The sequence below is a fragment of the Sarcophilus harrisii genome, chromosome 3 (assembly GCF_902635505.1).
Source record: "Sarcophilus harrisii chromosome 3, mSarHar1.11, whole genome shotgun sequence".
Taxonomy (NCBI): domain Eukaryota; kingdom Metazoa; phylum Chordata; class Mammalia; order Dasyuromorphia; family Dasyuridae; genus Sarcophilus; species Sarcophilus harrisii.
Window position 1 is genome coordinate 397,836,762 of NC_045428.1, and position 22,218 is coordinate 397,858,979.

At 33.3% G+C, this 22,218-nt stretch overlaps 1 protein-coding gene across 9 annotated transcripts in view; it reads left to right on the forward strand.

The window, feature by feature from the left end:
- The window catches only part of ATF2 (activating transcription factor 2), a 122,991-nt gene that overhangs the window by 37,573 nt on the left and 63,200 nt on the right, over positions 1 to 22,218 (forward strand). For 7 of the 9 annotated variants that reach the window (XR_004233081.1, XM_023499301.2, XM_012544839.3 and 4 more), the window contains one exon: positions 15,173 to 15,242. Coding sequence is in view for 6 of the 9 variants with exons in the window: in XM_023499301.2 (XP_023355069.1) it covers positions 15,173 to 15,242 (70 nt within the window). In the remaining 3 variants the exon portion in view is untranslated. Of the gene's footprint in view, positions 1 to 15,172; positions 15,243 to 19,422; positions 19,578 to 22,218 lie in introns of all 9 variants that reach the window. The other 2 variants (XM_031960430.1, XM_023499302.2) reach the window with 1 other exon arrangement.

A 22,218-nucleotide genomic window follows, 5' to 3' on the forward strand; every position in this document is an offset into this window, starting at 1 on the left:
TCTGATATTGAACCAGTCTTGCATTCCCAGTGTAAATCCTACTTGGGCATAATATATTATACTAGAGATAAATTACCATAATCTCTTTGCTAATATTTTACTTGATTTTTTCCATCAAAATTCATTAGGGGGAAATTGGTCTGTAATTTTCTTTCTCTGTTTTGGACCTTACTGGTTTAAGTGTCAGCACTATACTTGGGTCATAAAAGGAATTTAGTCGATTCCTTCTTCCCCTATGTCCAAATAGTTTATATAATATTGGAATTAATTGTTCTTTAAATGTTTGGCAGAATTCACTTGTAAATCCATCTAGCCCTGGAGATTTTTTTCCTTAGGGAGTTCATTGATGGCTTGTTCAATTTCTTTTTGTAAAATGGGACTATTTAAGTAATTTTTTTTCTTCTGTTAATCTAAACAATCTGCATTTTATAAGTATTCATTCATTTCATTTAGGTGATCAGATTTATTGCCATGTAAATGGGCAAAATAGCTCCTAATTATTGTTTTAACTTCCTTTTCATTGGTGGTAAGTTCACCCTTTTTGTTTTTGATACTGGTAATTTTCTTTTCCTTTTTCTCATCAAATTAACCAAAGATGTATCTATTTTGTTTTTCATAAAGCCAACTTAATCATTTCCTTTCAGTTTCATTAATCTCTCCTTTGATTTTCAGAATTTTGAGTTTGGGGTATTTTAATTTGTTCTTTTTGTAGCTTTTTAAATTGCATGCCCAGTTGATTTTCTTTTTATTTTATGAAAGTAAGTATCTAGAGATATAAAACTTAACCTAAGAACTGCTTTAGTTGCATCCCATAAATTTGATGTGTTGCCTCATTGTCATTCTCTTGAATGAAATTATTGATTTTGTATCTGATTTGTTATTTCACCCACTCATTTTTTAGGATTAGATTATTTAATTTCTAATTTTTTATTTTTTCCATGGCTCTTTATTACATGTAATTTTTATTGCATCATGATTTGCAAGATTCATTTACTATTTCTGCCATTCTACATTTGATTGTGAGGTTTTTAATGCCCTAATACATGGTCAGTTTTTCTGTAGTCCTATGTCCCACTGACAAAAAGGTATATTCCGTTGTTTTCCATTCACTTTTTTTCCAAAGATCTATCATGCCTAACTTTTCTAAAATTCTATTCACCACCTTTTTCTCATTTCGTGGTTAGAATTATCTTAGTTCTGAAAGAGGAAAGTTGAGATCTTCCACTAGTATACTTTTACTATCTATTTCTTCTTGTAACATGCTTAACTTCTCTAAAAATTTAAATGCTATACCACTTGGTGCATATATGTTTAGTAGTGATATTTGTCCATTACCTATGGTAACCTTTAGCAAGATTTCATCTTTTAATTATTTCTATAATTAGGATTGCTACTCCTGCTTTTTTTTTTTACTTCAGTTGAAGCATAACATTCTGCTCTAGCCTTTTGCCTTTAACTCTGTAGGTATCTCTGCTTCATATGTGTTTCTTATAAACAATATATTGTAGAATTTTGACTTTTAATCCAGTCTGGTGTCTGCTCACGTTTATGGGAGAGTTCATCCCATATACATTCACGGTTAAGATTACAAATTCTGTACTTCCTGCCGTCATGTTTTTTCCCAAGTTAACACTTTTCTCACTCCTTTCACCCTTTCCCTTCTCACCAGTATATTGCCTGTGACTACAACCTCCCTCAATCTGTCCTCCCTTTTTTTCAGCCCCCCCTCAGTTCTTATCCCTGTCTTTTTATCCTTACTTTTATTTCTGCCTTCCCTTCTATTAGCCTTCCTCTTTTTTCTCTGCTCTTTCCCCCTCCTACTACCCTATAGCATGAGACAAATTTCTCCACCAAATGAAGTACATATTATTTTTCTCTTTTAGCCAAATCTGATAAGATTAAGATTCAAACAATGCTCATTCCCCCTCCCTTCTTTCCCTCAAATATACTAGATCTTTTGTGCCTCTTTATGTGGCATAATTTACCCTATTTTATCTTGCCTTTCCATTTCTTTTAGTACAATCTCTTTTGTGTCCCGAAATTCCTTTTTTTATATCATAACATTAAAGTCAACTTATCTCTACACCCTCTTAAGAATGTACTCCTAATTGCCTTGACAAAGGTACAGTTCTTAAAAGTTGCATGTGTCTTCTTCCCATGTAGTGACATTTTAGCCTTTTAAAAACATTTTTCTGTTCAGTTCTGGACTTTTAATCAGAAATTGAAAATCTTCTGTTTCATTGAATGCCCATATTTTCCCTTGAAAGATTATGCTTAATTTTGCTGGGTCATTAATTCTTGGTTGTAGGTCAAGTTTCTTTGCCTTTCAGAATATCATATTCTAGGCCCTCTTATCATTTACTGTGAAAGTTGCTAGGTCTTAGGGAATTCTGATTGTGGATCCTCATATTTAAATTGTTTCTTTTTAACTGTTTGCAGTAATTTCTCCTTGATCTGATAATTCTGGAATTTAGCTACTATATTTATTAGAATTTTCATTTTGGGGTCTCTTTCAGGAAGTGTGATCAGTGAATTCTTTCAATGACCATTTTACCCTCTCTTCTAGAATATCCGGACAGGATCAGTGGAATAGGTTAGGATCACAGGACAAAATAGGCAGTAACTATAGCAATCTAGTGTTTGATAAACCCAAAGACCCCGGCTTTTGGGATAAGAACTCACTATTTGACAAAAACTGATGGGAAAATTGGAAACTAGTATGGAAGAAATTAGGACTCGACCCACATCTAACACCACATACCAAGATAAGATCTAAATGAGTTCATGATTTAGACAGAAAGAGTGATATCATAAGCAAATTAGAGGAACATAGGATAGTTTACCTCTCAGATCTGTGGAGAAGGAAGGAATTTGTATCCCAAGAACTCGAACTCAAAATTGAACACCAGATAGATAATTTTGATTATACTAAGTTAAAAAGTTTTTGTTCAAACAAAACTAATACAGACAAGAACAAAAGGAAAGCAATAAACTGAGAAAATTTTACATTTAAGGGTTCTGATAAAGGCCTCGTTTCTAAAATATATAGAGAATTGATTCAAATTTATATCCAAGCCATTCTCCAATTGATAAATGGTCTAAGGATATGAACAGACAATTTTCAGATGAAGAAATTAAAACTATTTTTAATCTCATGAAATGGCCCTCCAAATCAATGTTGATCAGAGAAATGCAAATTAAGACAACTCTGAGATAACACTGCACACCTCTCAGATTGGCTAAGATGACAGGAAAAGAAAAGGATGAATGTTGGAGGGGATGTGGGAAAATTGAGATACTGATACTTTGTTGGTAGGGTTTTGACCTGATCCAGCCATTCTGAAGAGCAATTTGGAACTATGCTCAAAAAGTTATCAAACTATGCATACTCTTTGACCCAGCAGTGTTTTTACTGGGCTTATATCCCAAAGAGATCTTTAAAGGAAGGAAAGCGACCCACATGTGCAAAAATGTTTGTAGCTGCCCTTTTTGTAGTGACAAGAAACTGGAAACTGAGTGGATGCCTATCAGTTGAATAAATTATGATATAAGAATGGTGTGGAATGTTATAGTTCTATATGAAACAATCAGCAGGATTATTTCCAAGAGGCTTGGAGAGACTTGCATGAGCTTGATGCTAAGTGAAGTGAGCGAAACCAGGGGCAACAACATTATTATATGACAGTCAATTCTGATGGACATGACTCTTCTCAACAAAGATGATTGAGACCAGTTCCAGTGATTTTGTGATGAAGAAAGCCATCTATACCCAGAGAGAGGACTGTGGGAACTGATGTTGTCAAATTATCTGTCCATATGTTTTGAAAAATAAAAAAGCTTATTTTTAAAAAATAGAATATCTGGATTTGATTTTTTGAAAGATGTCTTTTTTTTTTCTATTGTGCTTTTTAGGTAGTTCAATAATTGTTACATCGCCTCTCCTGTATCTGTTTTCTAGGTCAATTGTTTCTTTCAGTGAAGTATTTTACATTTTCTTCTTATTTCTTCATTAAAAAAAATTTTTTTTTATTGATTTTTTGATTTTTCATTGGGTCATTTACTTCCATTTGCCAAGTTCTAATTTTTAGTGAATTATTTTTCCTCCATTTTGTAATATAGCTTTTTTTCCCCCTAAAATATAAAGATAGTTTTTAATATTCGCCTTTGTAAAACCTTGTGTTCATATTTTTCTCCCTTTTTTCTCTACCTTCCTTAGATAGCAAGTAATCCAAAATGTTAAACATATGCAATTCTAATGAAAATATTTCCACCTTTATCTTGCTACACAAGAAAAATCAGATTTAAAAAAAAGCAATCAAAAAAAACAAATGTAAATACCGTGTTGTGATGCACATTCAATTTCCATAGTCCTTTCTCTGGATTCTGATGGCTCTCTCCATCACAAGTCTATTGGAATTGACCTAAATCACCTCATTATTGAGTGACCCATGCCCTTCACAGTTGCTGATCATCACACAATTTTGTTGGTAGTATACAATGTTCTTTTGGTTCTCCTCACGTAGCATCAGTTCATGTAAGTCTCCCCAAGGTCTTTTTGAAATCATCCTGCTGATTTGTTTCTTATAGAAAATAATATTCCTTTCCATTCATATACTATAACTTATTCAGCCATTCCCCAACTGATGGGCGTCCACTCAATGTCCAGTTCCTTAACACTACAAAAAAAGGGCTGCTAAAAACATTTTTGCTCATATGTGGGTCCTTTTGCCTTTTTTGTGATCACTTTGGAATACAGACCTGATAGAGATATCCAGTTAGCCTTTCAACCTCCTTTTGCATTTGGCCAGTTGTTCTTTTAAAGAAGTTTTTTTGTTCAGTGGATTTTTTTTTTCTATTTCACCAATTCTATTTTTTAAGGAATTGTTTTCTTCAATTTCTGTGCTTTCTTTGCCAAATTGTCTTTTCCATCAAAATTTTCATAACTCTTCAGCAATACTCATTTTATCACTTTTCTTCTACTTCCTTTAGATCCTTTTTGAACTCTTCCAAGGGAATCTTTTGAACTTGAGATTTATTCATGTCCCCTTGAGGCTTCATCTGCAGCCATTTTGCATTTGCTGTCCTCTTTTGAGTTTGTGTTCTGGTCTTCCTTGGTTTTCATTGTAGCTCTCTATAGTAAGAGCTGTTTTTGCTTTTTTGCTCATTTTAAAAGGTTGAGAGCTATTCCTAAGGCACAGGGGAGATTGCCTTGAACTGCAGGATGAAGCTGTGGAGAGGGGAGAAGAGCAGTTTCAGCAGAATGATGCGGTCAAAAGCCAGATTATAAAGACTTAAGTGGAGAGTAAGTGGAGGCATTTATTGTGGTCAGCTTTTTTGAAATTAGGTACAAAAGACAGAAGTGTTAGGATAACAGCAGGGATACATTTTTCTATTTCATTGTGCTCTGTTATCTACTCGTTGGCTGCTATGCAATTTCTCTGGGTCCTCTGCTAATTTCTAATGATAACTAATGAATTGTACCTCTTATGGCCTTTCCCTGAAAAAAAAAAAAAGGACTGAATTCAATTCTTAGTAAAGACTATTACAGCAAGCACAGACAGCAGTAGCCCTTAGGCTCAGATTATTTTTTTTTTTCAACTACTTTTCTCCAGCTGTCATTCTGAATCATAATCTTGTCATTGGCCATTTCCCATGGATAGAATAGACACTTCTTCTTCACATGGACCTCACAAAATCCTCATTGCTTCAAGACACTAACTTCTTAATGATTCTTTTCCTAATGCCACTTCCCATACTAGTGCCCTTTCTATCTTGTATTCGTTTTATATGTACTTATATGCAACATACACATATGCACATACATACATACATATATGGATGCCTTGGCACAGGCGTGTGTGCACGCACACATACATACACACTGTGCTTCCCAATAGAATGTGAATTTTTTATGACAGGGATTGTTTTAATTATTTGTGTTTATATACCCAGTACCTAGCACATAGTAAGCATATAATAAATATTTATTATTTGGTCATCTGACTTATTTTCTGAAATTTTTATTAATTCTTGTCATGTTTCCTTGTCACTAGTCTGGATCTACTTCAGATCATCCTGTTAATTCAACAAAACTGCAGTGGAGCATGGTGGAATGGGTGTTAGAAGATTGCTTTCAACCACATCTGTTCTTCCCTCTTCCACATAAATATTTAATACTTCATCCCATTATTTTTAATGTAAAAGAAAAACCACAGGTATCTGGAGGAATTCAGGAATAAATATAGGGCTGAAGTTTATATGCAAATAAACTGAGAAGAAAAACTGAAAAGGTCTAGATAGAGATAATAGAACCAGCAATGTTTGCTTATCAATTCTCCAATCAATTCTCACCAGTGAATAAAATAACTGTGCTTGCTATTATTTATTTTATATCTGTAAAGTTACATAAATATAAGTTAACAGTGATCTTCTCTTTTCATTTCTTTAGTCTGAGCCACACAATAATTAGTAATCATTCTTCATTGCTATTTTATATCAAGAAGCATTTATTAAATGCTTACTATATTCCATTTAACTAAGTTAAATATTGGACATAAGCAGTATGGCAAAAATAGTTCTTGTTTTCAAGGGGCCATTTTCTAAATGGGGAAGTTATATGCAATTATATATATATGTAAGGTGCATAAATGGAAGGTAATATGTGAGGAAATATAGTAGCAGTGGAGTGGGAATGGACAGGGTCAAGAAAAGGCCTCTAGGAGAAACAAGATTGGAATTGAATCATGAAGGAAGCTAGAAGTCACAGGTGTGTGAGCTGAAAGAAATCTAGGCATGAAGATTGTAGATTGAAAATCCTCTCTGAAAAACAGCAAATTGGCCAGTGTCACTATTTGTCAGAGAATGTGAAGGGACCTAAGTCTTTTAAAAAAAAAAAGAAAGAAAGAAAAGAAAAGTTACAAATAGGTAAGGGAATAAAGGATTCTAAATACTAAAAAATATTTTATATTTGATCTTGGAGGCAATCTAGGGAAGCCACTGGAGTTTGAGTAGAAGGTTAATATTGTTAGACTTGTGCTTTTAACAAAAATGACTTGATCTCTTCCAGCCTCATTTTCCTCAGTTGAGGATGCTTAGGGCGGGGAAGAGACTTCGTGCAGAGAAACCAACCAGAAAGCTATTCTAGTAGTTTTAATTTTGAGGCGAAAGGACCCTTCACCAGATGCTAACTATGTGAGTGAGGAGGAGACGCGTGCGCTTACACACACACACACACACACACAGGATAGAAATGATAGGACTTGACAATTTTGGATATATGAGATTGACTACAAATAAGGAATCAAGTGTGATATTACGGTTGTGAGCCAGCATATCCGGTAGAAAGCTGGAATGGGGTGCCCTTGACAGTAATAAGGAAATTACAAACCAGGGGAATATTTGGGAGGAAATAGAATGACTTTGGTTTTAGACATGTTGATTGCCCAAAAGAAAGTTGGTGACATGAAATTAAGAATCCAAAAGAAAGATTAGGGTTATGCTTATATCTGACTATCAGTTTCTGGAAATTATGAATAAAGGCAATAATTGAACCTATGAAAATTGATGAAAACACCAAGCAATGTAGTATAGAAGATAAATAGGAGAAAGCAAAGAACAGCCTTGGAAGACACACAGTTAATGACCATGGCATGGATGAAGATCCAGCAGAAGAGCAGTTATAGGTAGAAGACCAGAAGACAGTAGTATAACAAAAAACCTATGTAATGATAATTATTTATTATTTCCATCATTGTTTTTTACTGGATATATAGTTACATGTTAGGTAGTCAGAATTCTTTTTTTTTTTTTTTTCCTTATCTCTTTTAATTAGATCAATTTTTGCTTTTGCTTGATCTGACATAAGGATGGCTACCCCTGCTTTTTTGACTTCACCTGAAGCATAATAGATTCTGCTCCAGCCTTATTTACCTTTACTAGTAGTCAGAATTCTTAAATCATTTTATGGTATTTTAAATTTTGGAAAGCACTTCACACAACAGTTCTTTCAAGCTGTGAGTGTTATAGCTTTGTTTTACAGAGGAGGAAACTGAGGCTGGGAGAGGTCAAGTGACATGGACAACAATTGAGAAATAGAAGTTTAAATTGGATTTTAAACCAGGTTTTATGACTTGACAGTCACTCTTCTCTAGTATGCCATATTGCAAACTATCAAAAAATCAACATTACTTTTTAAAGATATAATTTTGTAGTAAGATTTATTTAAAATCATTTTGTTGCCTTCTACGTCTTAATCATAAAAAATATAATTTTCAGATTCTCCTCACTTCTTCATGTGTTACAGAATTATTCTGGCCATTTGTGATTTTATTTTAATGTACAACCCTCTTACTGAATATGCCATTCAAAATATGACTATTAAGATTTTAAAGAATCTCTTCTTGAGGGAAAGGGATCCACATGTGCAAAACTGGTTATGGCATCCCTTTGTATAGTGGCATGAAACTAGAAACTGAATGGATGCCCAGCAGTTGGAGAATGGCTGAATAAGGATATATGAATGTTATGGAATATTATTGTTTTATAAGAAATGATCAGCAGGATGATTTCAGAGAAGCTTGGAAAGACTTAAATGAACTGATGCTAAGTGAAATGAGCAGAACTAGGAGATCATTGTACATAGCAACAGCAAGATTATATGATGATCAATTCCGATGGACTCTTCAACCATGAGATGATTTAGCCAGTTCCAATGATCTTGTGATGAAGAGAGCCATCTACACCCAGTGATAGGACTGTGGAAGCTGAGTGTGGATCATAACATAGCATTTTCACTTTTTATTGTGGTTTGCTTGAATTTTATTTTCTTTCTCACTTTTTTTCCCCTTTTTGATCTGATTTTTCTTGGGAGCAAGATAATTGTATAAATATGTATGCTTATATTGGATTTAACAAATTTTTACTATGTTTAACATATATTGAATTACTTGCCATTTAGGGGAAGGAGTAGAGAGGTGGAACACAAAGCTTTTGCAAGAGTCAAGGTGGAAAAATTATCCTTGGATATATTTTGGAAATAAAAAATTTCTATAAAAAAATAAAGATATTAAAAAAGGAAAGGATCTCCTCTTGAAGCATATCTGACTTTTTTAAAGCTTCCCTAGGGATTTGATGAATCACAGGTATAGTTATCTTATTTTGAATTTCACAGTTTAGAAGTACATTTAAGTTTTAAATTTGTCTTACTCAGGTTCTCAAATACTGTCTCCTCTTCTCCGGGGAAACAGAAAAAGTAATCTAATATCATTTATTCGGTTTTTAAATTTTTAAAAAATGCATTTTAACACAATAGATATATTCCAACTACACAGCTCACATTATGCATTTCCCAAAAGCATTCAAGCAAAAATGTCTAAAAAGAGTCATTAAGATTAATAATATAGTTCATTTGCTGCTTGTGGCTTACTTATTAAGAGAACAGAAATATGCTTTAACTTGATTAATTTGTTAACCAGTTGTAGGATAACACTTGATTCAGATCAATTTGGTGCTTCAGGTTTGTTATGAGAACAAAATAACTACTTAATGAATGTAATTTATGGCTTAAAGCTTATTTGCATAAGACTGCCCAGAGCCTGTATAACAGATAGAATTAGTAAGAGCTTGATAAAAAGAAAAAGTTTGGTCTTCTGGCTTCCTGTGGACTCTTGTTGGATTCTTGAAAGGAGAGCCCTGGGAGGATAAAAGGGCAGGTACCTTAATCACATCCCTATCTTATTACTGCTGTAGAGAATTTTCTCTTGAATGAGATACAAGAAATTCTCTTCATTGACCTAAGTTATCTTACTCCCAAAGGGAAAGTTCATTTACTTTGCATTGTCTGGTAGAGTCTCTTCTTTGATTTCTGTTTTATTTGAGTAATATTTTGAGTAGTTTAACTTATTTGCTATATATTATAGAGCTGGCATTTGGAATGAAAGGGAGTAAACTTATTGCATAGATAGTATGGGCACTCTTCTATTAAGGGAAAACAGCAGGTCAGCTTGAACCTAAAAGTTGTCCCTTAGACTAATTATTTAAGGCAACAGAAATAATTTTAGCCTAGTACTTCCTCTCTTTGAGGAGAGCAAAGTGACTAGACTCTGCTGTCAACCTCCTGTTTACCCCTGACTTGGAGGATGATGGGGGGGGGAGGGGAGGAGGAGATTAGAGATAATGCATACATCCTGCAGGCTATCTCTAGACACAACCTATGTGGGCAGATAGGACCCATCTGGGTGACACAGCTTATCACACTGCTTAGACTAATTTTCTCTGAATCTATCATACTTGTCATTTCTTAAGAGTGCGGTGATAGACTCGTAATTTGTTCAGTCAGTCTTTGGTTAAATAAAATAAAATCTACTTTCTTTCTAGTTCTTTGGAGAACTAAAAGAAATATGGCCTATGAATGTAATAGAATATTGTTGTGCTGAAAGGAGAAATGACTATGAAGAATTCAGAAAAAAACATGGAAAGACTGCATGAACATAGGGAACTCGTAAAGAAAATCCTTTTACCAAAGCAGCTCAGCATCTTCTCTCCAACTTATAATCTTAGTAACATAGACTACCCATCCTAGCTTTGCTTTGTATTATTATTTGATCAATATGCTACACATATAGTATGTGTCAGAGGCAGGGCTTGAATCCAGGCATCTCTGACTATCCCATTTTGTCCACTATTTCAAGATGTCTCTCTGAGGAGAAATCAGTTTTGCTCAGGGTATCTTCCAATTCTTTTTACATTTATTTTTATGTCATAGTTATTCCCTTTGTATTAAAGAAAAATAGATTGCTAAAAAAAAAAAGTTAATTAGGTAAAATCCTTTTCTCAGTCCTCATCTTCCTTATCTATTATAACTACCCTACTTCTGGACATTCTTTCCTTTGTTAGATTCCCCTCTCTCCTGATAATCTTCTCTTTGTCTTAATGATGTTTTCTCAGTCCTTTTTTGTTGGTTTATAATATTACATGCCCTCTGACTTTGGGTGTCCCCCAAGGCTTTATCCCGAACTCTCTTTTCTCTGTACTTATTCTTCCTTGATGATCTTTGTTTTCAAGGTTTCTGTTATCATTTCTAAACAGATCATTCTGGAATTTATAAATTATCCCTTATCTTGCTTCCCGAAAATTTCCAGTCAAAAATTCAATTCAGCTAACATTTATTATGTACCTGTTACTATACCAGCCACTGTGATGAGAAGGTTGGGTGGGAATAAAAGGGTAAAGAAAAAGACTCTGCCCAGAAGGAACTTAAATTCTCCAACATGTATTATGTACCTGTTACTATGGCAGCCACTGTGATGAGTTTACCACATACCAGTAATGACTTCAGGAGACTTTGGTAAAAAAGATCTTGTTATGGGGCCAGAACTCTGAACTTGAAACAAGGATCCTTATAAGGTACTAAGTGGAATTGATGAGACAATGTTTATCTAGTTTAGCCTGATGTTTAATAGTTTAATATTAGTTCAGTATGATTTATTTAATCTTACAACAAATAATGGTTTCCTAGTGATATGATGATTGGTTTATACTCATTGTAGAGCATATAAGTTGGGAGCGTCATCTAGATTCATTTAGAGAACTAGAGAAGACAAGACTGGGGCAAGAAGAAGACTAGGGGCAGGAGCTCAAGCTCTTGGAATCAAGGAGAGAGAGAGTCATTTTACCTTGAGACAGGCTCCTGGTGGCTGGCCTGACCTCCTGCACTTACCCCACTAAGACCAAAGCCAGACTGTAAGGCTCTCCAGAAAGCTGCCCAGCATCAGGCAAGGAGACAATGAAGACTCTGGACTTTAACACCTGGCTACTCTTGTGATGATTACTCTGATTGAAAAGAAGGCTGCTCCCAGAGACCCCAAGAAAAAACGAACAAAGAACATTACAGGGTCTAGAATGAGACCTATGTTTTTCAGAATTAGTTATAGTGATGATTGTTTTGCTTGCCTATGCTTATTATGAGTGCTTCTTTTAGGGAAAGGGGCAGGAAAATTGGTTGATAATGATAATGATATGAAAAGAAACAAGTTTTAGTGAAACATTAAAAAAGAAAGAAGAAATTCAGAATACATTGATAAGCAAGGCAATTATGTTGCTATTGTGTTAAATATACTGTAATATATTTTTGTTTTTGTTTTTGCTGAAGCAATTGGAGTTAAGTGACTTCCCCAGGGTCACACAGCTAGGAAGTGTTAAATGTCTGAGACCAGATTTGAACTCGGGTCCTCCTGACTTCAGGGGTGGTGCTTTATTCACTGTTACCTAGCTGCCCTTGTTGAGGTATAGATCAAATGTTGAGGTCTAGATTTGGGGTACCTAAATGAAATTAGGATTTATTAAGGTCTAGTGGCAGGTTTGGGGTACAGGAAGTCAAACAGAGCTCCCCTGCAACCCCCTTGGATTCGGCGGTATACGAGGTCTAGTAGTGGCGCGAATTCCCAATAAAAGCACTTATTGGCCCGGAGAACTAGATTGATAAAAGAGGTATATTATTGAGTTTAGAAGTAGGAGATAGGTGAAGGTAGAGATAAGGAGGGCACTGGACGGTCCAGTGGACAGAGGGTCCTCACATGGCTACCATGTTTGGAATCTCTGCAAAGAAGGGTTCTCAGCGTGGCCCTTTTGTAATAGGAGACTTAGCTCAAGGGGCTTTTGGGTGTAGCCCCAAAGATGGCTCAGATCCGGGTGGGGGTGGGACAGGTCAGTATCTTCTTATGGAATTCAAAGGGACCAGGATTTGTGAGTCAAAGGGTAATTTACATTAACTAGGTGGGGTTGGGAATCAAAAATTGGAATCTTTCCCGCATCACCCTTGTGTAATATATTCTTTTAAAAATAATTATACAGTAGAAGTTCACACATATAGTCATCTTTTCTGTTATTTACATATTGAAGTGGTTTTTGTTGTTGTTAAGTTTGTAATAAAGATGTTTTTTTTTTTTTTAAATCAAAAAAAATTGAAAATCCCTTATTTCATTGAAAGTCCATCTTTAGTTTGGGTAGTTGATTCTTGGCTGCAGTCTAAGATCCTTTGCCCTCTGGAATATAATATTCCAGATCTTTTAAAATGAAAGCTGCTAGGTCCCGGGTAATCCTGATTATGACTCCTCAATATCTGAATTGTTTCTTTCTGGCTGCTTGCAGTATTTTCTTCTTGATCTCATAATTCTGGAATTTAGATATAATATTCCTTAAGCGTTTTCATTTGAGGATCTCTTTCAGGAGGTGATTGGTGGATTCTTTCAATTATCTATTTTACCCTTTAGTTCTAAGCATAGTTTTCTTTGATTTCTTGAAAGATGTTGTCTAGGCTTTTTTTTTTTTCCTTCTGCTAGAAATTTGTTACATTTCAAGTATTTGTGGGTTCTGTCACTCCAAAACCCAGTCAGAGGCTTTTTCTGGTGTTGATTCTGAGGGAAACCAGGAAAAACTCAAAAGACCTTCTATTCTCCACCATCTTTGCTCCACCCCATAAAGATTTTGTTTGTAAATTCATTGCATTTAGAAAGCCTTACATTCTTTGCATTTGTATCTACCCATTAGGTACTTAAGAAATACTTGTTGAGGGTTGATCTCTGGAACCTGTTTACAAATGAGACTGAATTGTCAAGTTTAGTTTATTTTATTTATTTATTTTTTTTATGTAATAGCAACAACTTTTTTTTTTAATAGCCTTTTATTTATAGATTATATATATGGGTAACTTTACAGCATTAACAATTGCCAAACCTCTTGTTCCAATTTTTCCCCTCCCCCAGATGGCAGGATGACCAGTAGATGTTAAATATATTAAAATATAAATTAAATACACAATAAGTATACATGACCAAACCATTGTTTTACTGTACAAAAAGAATCAAACTCTGAAATATTGTACAATTAGCCTGTGAAGGAAATAAAAAATTCAGGTAGGCAAAAATATAGGGATTGGGAATTCAATGTAATGGTTTTTATTCATCCCCCAGAATTCCTTCCCTGGGCTTAGCTGGTTCAGTTCATCACTGCTCCATTGGAACTGATTTGGTTGATCTCATTGCTGAGGATGGCCAGGTCCATCAGAATTGGTCATCATATAGTATTGTTGTTGAAGTATAGAAGGATCTCATGGCCCTGCTCATTTCACTCAGCATCAGTTCGTGTAAGTCTCTCCAGGCCTTTCTGAAATCAAAATCATTCTGTTGGTCATTTCTTACAGAACAATAATATTCCATAATATTCATATACCACAATTTATTCAGCCATTCTTCAACTGATGGGCATCCACTCAGTTACCAGTTTCTGGCCACTACAAAGAGGGCTGCCACAAACATTCGTGCACATACAGGTCCCTTCCCCTTCTTTATGATCTCTTTGGGATATAAGCCCAGTAGTAACACTGCTGGATCAAAGGGTATGCACAGTTTGATAACTTTTTGAACATAGTTCCAAATTGCTCTCCAGAATGGTTAGATGTATTCACAGTTCCACCAACAATGTATTAGTGTCCCTGTTTTCCCACATCCCTTTCAACTGAATTGCCAAGTTTAAAAAAAAAAAAAGAAAAGGGTAGCATATTGATATAAATTATTGGGTCCTGATTTGTTTAATAATAAAATTAAGGCGCTTCATGGTCATTTGGACCAGTTCAGAGCAGAGATTAGTGTTAGTAGGTAGAATATCTCCATAGCTCTTCTTTCTACTACATCCATTCCTTTTTCTTGTTAAGTATGGATGAGGAAAAGAACCCAACGAAAAGCAAATGTGCAATAGAGGGATTCTCCTTATATCCCAATCAGGTAACATTGTACAGTGCTATATACCTCTTTCAGATAATAATTAATTGTTTAAGAACTATATGAGATCTTTCAAATTATTAGCGTAAAAAATGTAAATTGATAAGAATAGAAATAATGAATCATTTTTAGGTAAGATATACATTGTTAATAAGTATACATAGATTCCTAGTTGTATATCTTATGTTAGTATTATGTATTTGTTGGTCTTTATAAGATGTGTTATAAAGGGTTAAGATACTACCAAAATACTCATAAAGAAAAAAATATATTTTTAGCTCTTTTTAAGGTAATCTAAGTCATCGCAAACGTATCACTTGTGTTAGAAAATAAAATTGTTTTGAATTGGTATGTTTGAATTAAAAATGTTCTATAAAGGTCTTATCTTTTCAATACAGGCAGTTCAAGGACCTGTGGAATATGAGTGATGACAAACCCTTTCTATGCACTGCCCCTGGATGCGGCCAGGTAATGTGATCACTTTATCCATTTGTGTATGTGCAAGTTGAATAAATAACTAAGAATAGAACTATCCCCCAGAAATTTTTAGAAAGTATTTATAATTTTAATTTAATAGATATTTTAATAGGTAGCGTATTCTAGTTTGAGTTGAACATAATCTTAAGGATTCTATCTTCTATAGAAAAAACATTCCAGATATTGTAATAGTTATATAGGTTAAAGCTACTATAGTAGCTTTATGGTATCATCGTTTATTTTGTTTTTTGTTTTTTATGATAAGAAAACATAGATAGGGAAGAGAAAAGGGGGAGTACCTTCAGTTATAAAATTAGTTTCATTAAAATATAATGTGAGAGTAATAAAATACAATTTAATTTTTAAATGTATTAAAAAATGAAATTTAGATTAAAAATACATGGTCTTGCAGAAAAATGATGATCTGTTTTGTACTGTTTTAGAATTAGTTGGTAATTGATTAATACTGTCCTAAATATACTTGAATTCTCCAATTCTATTAACTATTAATCTAATTGCTGTCAAATTTATAATATATACTATAGGAACAGTGAGTCAAAATGAATGTCCAGTGCTCATGTGTGTGATGTCTGTGTATATTAAAATATGTATACATGTTTATATGTGCATACAACACACATGTTTGTATATATTTCTATCAACATATGTGTGTGTTTTATAATCTTAGTAAGCCTTTTCAAAAGAGACTTCTCTGGGTATGGTAAGTAGGAGTTTTATCACTATTTCCTGTAACAACCACTTATAAAGTTAAGCTTTTCTATGATTATTATATCCGAAGTAATACAAAATAAAAATGTTAGATTTCTCCCTTTTTTTCCTTTTTATGAAAATAGAGGTATTTTGATAGTGCTAAAGATCAGGTCTCAGAGTCAGAAATAGCAAATATCCAATCCCAATACCATTTCTGTGTGACCTTGAGCAAATTATTTGATCTCTTTATGTCTTAAGCAAATTGGATCAGTCATGTTCCTGTATCCATTTTTCACACTCCCATCCCCTTCCCCTCCCTCCCCCCCCAAAAAAAAAAAAGTCTGGACAAGAGAACAATGAAGTAATTTTTCTCCCAGGAAGTTTTTTTTTTCCTTTAGTAGGTTTTTTCCTCCTAAGATAGGCCATCCTATATATTGGCATTCTATAATTTAATACTTCATTATATTCTTGGAAAATAGGAGAAAATTTCTCAAATCCTAAGAGGTAATCAAGTCAATCAAAAAATATCAGTGCAAATCTCTTATATAAATATAAGCTATATAAAATAGTTTATATAGTATTTCATCTATTATCAGTAACATCTGGGTATTCCTTTCTTGTTATATTCTTAGTATTGTACAAAGAAGACTGTTAAATTTTCTGAGAAAGGTAGAAGCCATGCCCTGGAAAGGGTATTTGCTCAAATGTATCAAATTCTAAGTTACTATTACTAATTGCCATTCATCAATAGAATGTAAGCTCTTTGAGGGCACAGTTTTGGTTGCGGTTGTTATATTTCTAGAACCTGGCAGTATCTTCTCTTAGAAGGTATTTGATAAATGTATGGTGACTTGAATATTCATTGAATCTTTCAGTAGAACCTGATGAAGTCTAAGAGTTTGGGCATATTGTTCCAAGATAGTCATAGGATCTCAGTAGTCTTCCTCCAAGATTCTGTAAAATTATAAACGGATTGGATTTCTGAAACATTTTATTTAAGTTTCCAATTTTTGGACAACTTATTAAAAACCTTATCTTGATACATATGAGATTCTTATATAATGAACAACATATAGAAAACTATAAAAGGCATAGAATTGTGCCAGTCTTGTCACTGTCACATATACTATGCTCTTGTCTTCTCTGACATTGCCATCACCCTGGTGCAGAGCCTCATCACTTTATTTCTGGACTGTTGCAACAGATTACTGATTGGTCTCTTCCTCATGTAGATTTCCCACTCCATTCCATTCCATCTTCTACTCAGATATCAAAATTGAGCTTTTAAAATCACAGGTCTGACTGTGTTATTTTCATCCTTCCCTTCCTTCTGTGTCTCCATTCCCTTGCTCAATTTTTAATAAATTCCACTGGCTTCCTTCCCTGTCAATAATTTGGCTTCCCTTCTACCTTTCCAGTTTTGTTCTACCAAATCACATTATCTGTGTGCCAGTGATATTGACTTCTTTGCTGTTTCTCTACATAATTTTACCACCCCCACCCCCCCTTCTCACTTTACTGGCTGATTGTTTTGCTTGGATTTCTCTCCCTCCTTATTAAAGACTCCTGGTTTCTCTACTTTTCTCTAAGTCCTAGCAAAAATTGCATTTTTCCATAAGAAACCTCCTTAATGCTAATCCCTTTATACTTTTGATTTTCTCTAATTTATCCTGCAGTAGTTTTCATATTGTTTCCTCCTTGAAACTATGAGCTCCTTGAGAGCAAGGATTGTACTTTGTCCTTTTTATCCCAGGATCTTATTAGCACAGTGCCTGGTACATGTAAGTACTTAATAAATACTTGTTGACTTACCGATTAGTCAGAAAAAGAAAGTTGCTGCTAAATGAAGGGAAACTCTTAGGCCTTTCTTGGAGAGGTAAACAAAGCTGCTGAGGGAAAATGGTTTTTGTATTCAAAGGCAATAATTAGAAACATTTCATAGGCTCTTTTGGTGATCTCATAAATTGTACTGTCAGTATTGTAAGTACTTGATAAAAGACCACCATGAAAATAATTGAAATTTATTCAGCTCTTGCAAAAGATGAAGAAACTGGAATATTCTTTGAAGAGCTTTTTAAGACCTCTTTAGTAAATCAACACATACTTTGATATTTAGTTTAAATGCAAAAAAGTCTAGATGTAAAGATGGCAAGAAATGGTGGGAAATACTGTTGAAGTTGTTAATGCTTAAAATTGCATAAGACTTTTGGGAAATCCTTGGATGTACAGATGTGTATGTGAATTAAATTGCTTATATGTTGACAAATAGGAACCAGTTAGATCAAACTTTTCCTTAATCAGCTGTCTGTATACAATCAGATTACTGTCTTGTTAACAGATACCAACATCAAAATTTGTGCAAATCTGGAGGAACAAAAATTAGGAAAACATAGTGTCTAATAAAACAACTCCCACATAATCTAATTATGCAAGTTATTGATGAAATGAATGAATGAAATGAAAAATGGATGGAAGAAAATATATCAAAACGATTATAAAAATTTTAATAAGACGACCAAAAAAAGCTCCCAAACTGCCTTAGTCAGTAGAACACTTGACTTACTTGGTAAACAAACAGTTCTGGCAGCAAAGTCCACCTTTAGTTCAAAATATGGAGGTGGGTTTTTGCTTATTTGTTTTTTATGAAATCTTATAACAGCCAGAATCATCTAAGGGAAATGAGTTTCAAGAAAATTGGAAACCTCATCTAAAAGCAAAATCATTCTTAGGACATATAATACAAACCTTGAAGAAGGAAAAACAGACAAAAGATGGAGATCTGGAAAGAGAAAAGATTTCTTTGTTTTTAAATATCAATTTTTTTTTAAACCTTGAAATACAGTATATTCTTCAGTTCAACATGTGTTAAGAACATTCTTGGAAATGTTACTGGAGAACAGGCAGGTTTTTTTGGATACTGTATTCCACAGTAGATTAAATTTTTACCATCCCTCAACTAAAGTTGTAGAGAAGACCAAGATTTGACTGCCCTATCTCTGATTTATAAATGCATCTGATGAGGTAATTTACTTTTAAGGCTTTCTAATAAAATATCTTCCCTGCATATGTAAGTATATGACATTCCTTAAAAGAGGTAACAGATAACTTTGATTGATTACCCTTTGATCATTCATATCAAGACCTGTCCCTTTTCATAGATGAGGGCTACACAGAGGTCAAGTTGAAGAGAAAGATTCTCTGTAAATTGTGAGATCCAAAAGCTTTAGTTTATGTGGTTGAAATTATATTGTAGGCATTAATTCCCAAAGTATCACAGAGCTTCCTGAAAAGAATTTTCCATGAAGAAAAAAAAAACAACTCTTTAAGTAGATGAAGAATGTCTGTTGTTTGGACTATGGTAGGCATTTGGACAGACAACCTATATTGTTCTCTGAGCAGTGTATTAAGCTTGTACAAATCCTGCAAATGTACAGTTTGATTTGTTCCCATAATTTAACAGGAAGAAGAAAGTGGACTAGATGTTTGGAAAATTACAAAGTTCTTCAAGCTTCTCTCTGAAGCAAAGGCCTATCTTTGTAATTGTGAACTGGTGTGGACGTATAGCTGTGGTCATGAAGATGTGAATTTGAGGATCGCCCAGAGGGCAGTGGGCAGGTACATGATGGGAATAAACAGGTTGCAACACACTACAAAATAGAAAAGTAGTGTAAAGGACATAATCAAAGAAATATATGATTGAAAAACAAGATTGGCTTTGTTGCATGATGAGGAAGATCACAACTGGATAGCATGATAGTCTCATACCTGTCAGGTGAATATGAGAAAAGCTTCTGCTACTTTGGCTTGTACCTCCTTTGGCTCTGGAGAACAGTTATACAAAATCAGAAGAAATTAATAGATTGCATCTGCAACATTGAAGAAAATACCTGCTTTGATGAGATCTTAAGTCCAGTAAAGTATTATAGTGCTTATCACAAGAGAAAGAAAATATCAGTACTTTATGGCCAATATTTATGTATTTTAATGTTTTCATAATATATAATTGAAGAATCTTATTTTTAATGTAGGTAGACTAAATCATTTGCTTTTTGTGATCTAAGTGAATTTTACAGGTATAAAAATAGTCCTACAGAATAGTTTCTTGGTTATATTGTAGTATGATCCAGTTGAAGTCTCAGTATAAGTGGGACTGCTTTTAAATTAGCTATGTTTTATGTGAGCAGGTGGCTATAGAATCACTTTTATAACTTTTGTTTATTTAGGATATGGAATATGGCCAAAATGTAACTTTAAAAAATAAGAACTTAAAATTCAAATGACTGCTGCTCCCAGCAGAACTTTGAGAAGCTATGCATTTGTGTCATCAATGCCAAGCAATTTTGAATTTGTTTTCAGAGCAGCACATAACATTTTGGATAGCTCAGAGGTGGCAATTTTTCTTCTTTTGAGGATTTTTTTTTTCAAATAGCCAAAATTTCCTTGATCCAGACCTGAATGATCTGATTGAAAAGTGAAATGTAACTGTAAAATAATTATGTTCATTCATTTTTTATGCCTTATAATCTGACTACAAATTCAATTTTTTTTTCTTGGAAACAATTCCAAATTTTTTTTAAATAATAAAAGCATATTCATTTGGATGCATAAATTCAGACTATGTTGTCTTTTTTTCTTAAAAAAATATTACTTTATCGCCATCCTTTCTACATGTACTAGCCACAATAAAATCTGCCTTGTGTCAAGCAGTAATCAATTAATATTAAATCTTATAAAGTATTAACAGTTTTCTCATTCAGCAGACTTTAAAAGTATCAACAATAACACCCTTGAATTTAAATAATACTAATTTAGCAAAGGTGCTAGATATTAGATTTTTAAAGCCAATTAAGGTTGATACTCTGATTTAGATACTTAGATACTTATGTATGTCTTTTATTAGTATTAATATTAACTTTAAGCTTTATACCTATAAATTACTAAACATTTGAAGCAGAAAATCTTTTTCTACTGTAGCTCTGAGATGTTGACTATTATCTACTGCTACTTTTTAAAAATATATAACAAAACCTATGTTGCTATTTGGATATTTCTTGTATTTATGAAAATGATCATTAATTTATTGAAATTAATTTTGAAATAGTATCCTAAAAATTTCAATAAAAATAGTAGATATATTACAGAAGACTTAATTTTACATTTAATCTTAAATATTTACATTTAATTTACATTTAATCTTAAATATTACAGAAGACTTAATTTGTTATTAGGACTTGGTTTTGGTGATATTTGTTTTAAATATTGATAAAATGATTGCATTAATTTTTAATGTTCTTTTAAGAAATTTATTATGCTTTTCTGTTTTTTATTATGGTCTTAAATAGTATAAAATAAAGCCTTTTCACATACACTAGCTAAGTCTTTTTTTTAACAGGCACAGCATTTGAGAATGGTATTGTAAATGACAGTGGTAAGTGAGTTTTAAAAAAAAAAAGCATCTATTAAAACAAAATGCTTTTGTATTTGCTAGGTGATTATTATTATTTAACTTCCTAAGTAATTTTAATGGTCTTGAAATATTATGTTGACCTATTGGACATCTGGCATTACAGTCTGTGTGCTTTAATTTTATACAATCAACGATTTTCAGATTTGAATGAATAGAATGGATGGAGAGATGTTTTATAAGATAGTTTCTGCATCAGTTCTGTAAGATTATAGAACTACAGAACTGCCTCCAGATGTCATAGAATTAAGAAAATCATTTATATAGATCATAAAGAAATAATCTGGTTTCATCTGCTTACTTCTTGGCACATTACTCTTAACTCCCTAAGACAATTATTTTTCTTAACTTTTAAAGAATTCTGGGGATAGATCTACCTTAAACATTCACTAATTAACTGTTTCTAAAGCTTAGTCAGACCTTACACTCAAAATGTTTTGGGATTTTTTTTTTTTTTTTGTAATGAAGCAAATATTCATGCTCTAATTAAAATTCATATTTGTGTTGTGTTTTAAAGAATGCATTATTACTGACTGATTTTGTAGTAAATTATAATTTTGAGTGATTTTGCAAAGCTGTTTTTATGGCAAGCAGATAGCAATATCTTTTAGGTAGTCTTGTTCCTTTGTGCTTGGTATTAGTAATCTAAATTACTATAATTTATCCAGTAATTGTTATCTTTATGTTATCTTTGAATCTTTATCATGAGACTTACCTTATAATCATATTCTTTTACTTCCTTGTTATTTAAAAAAACGCACTTTAATGTAATCTTAGATTAATTAGTCTTGT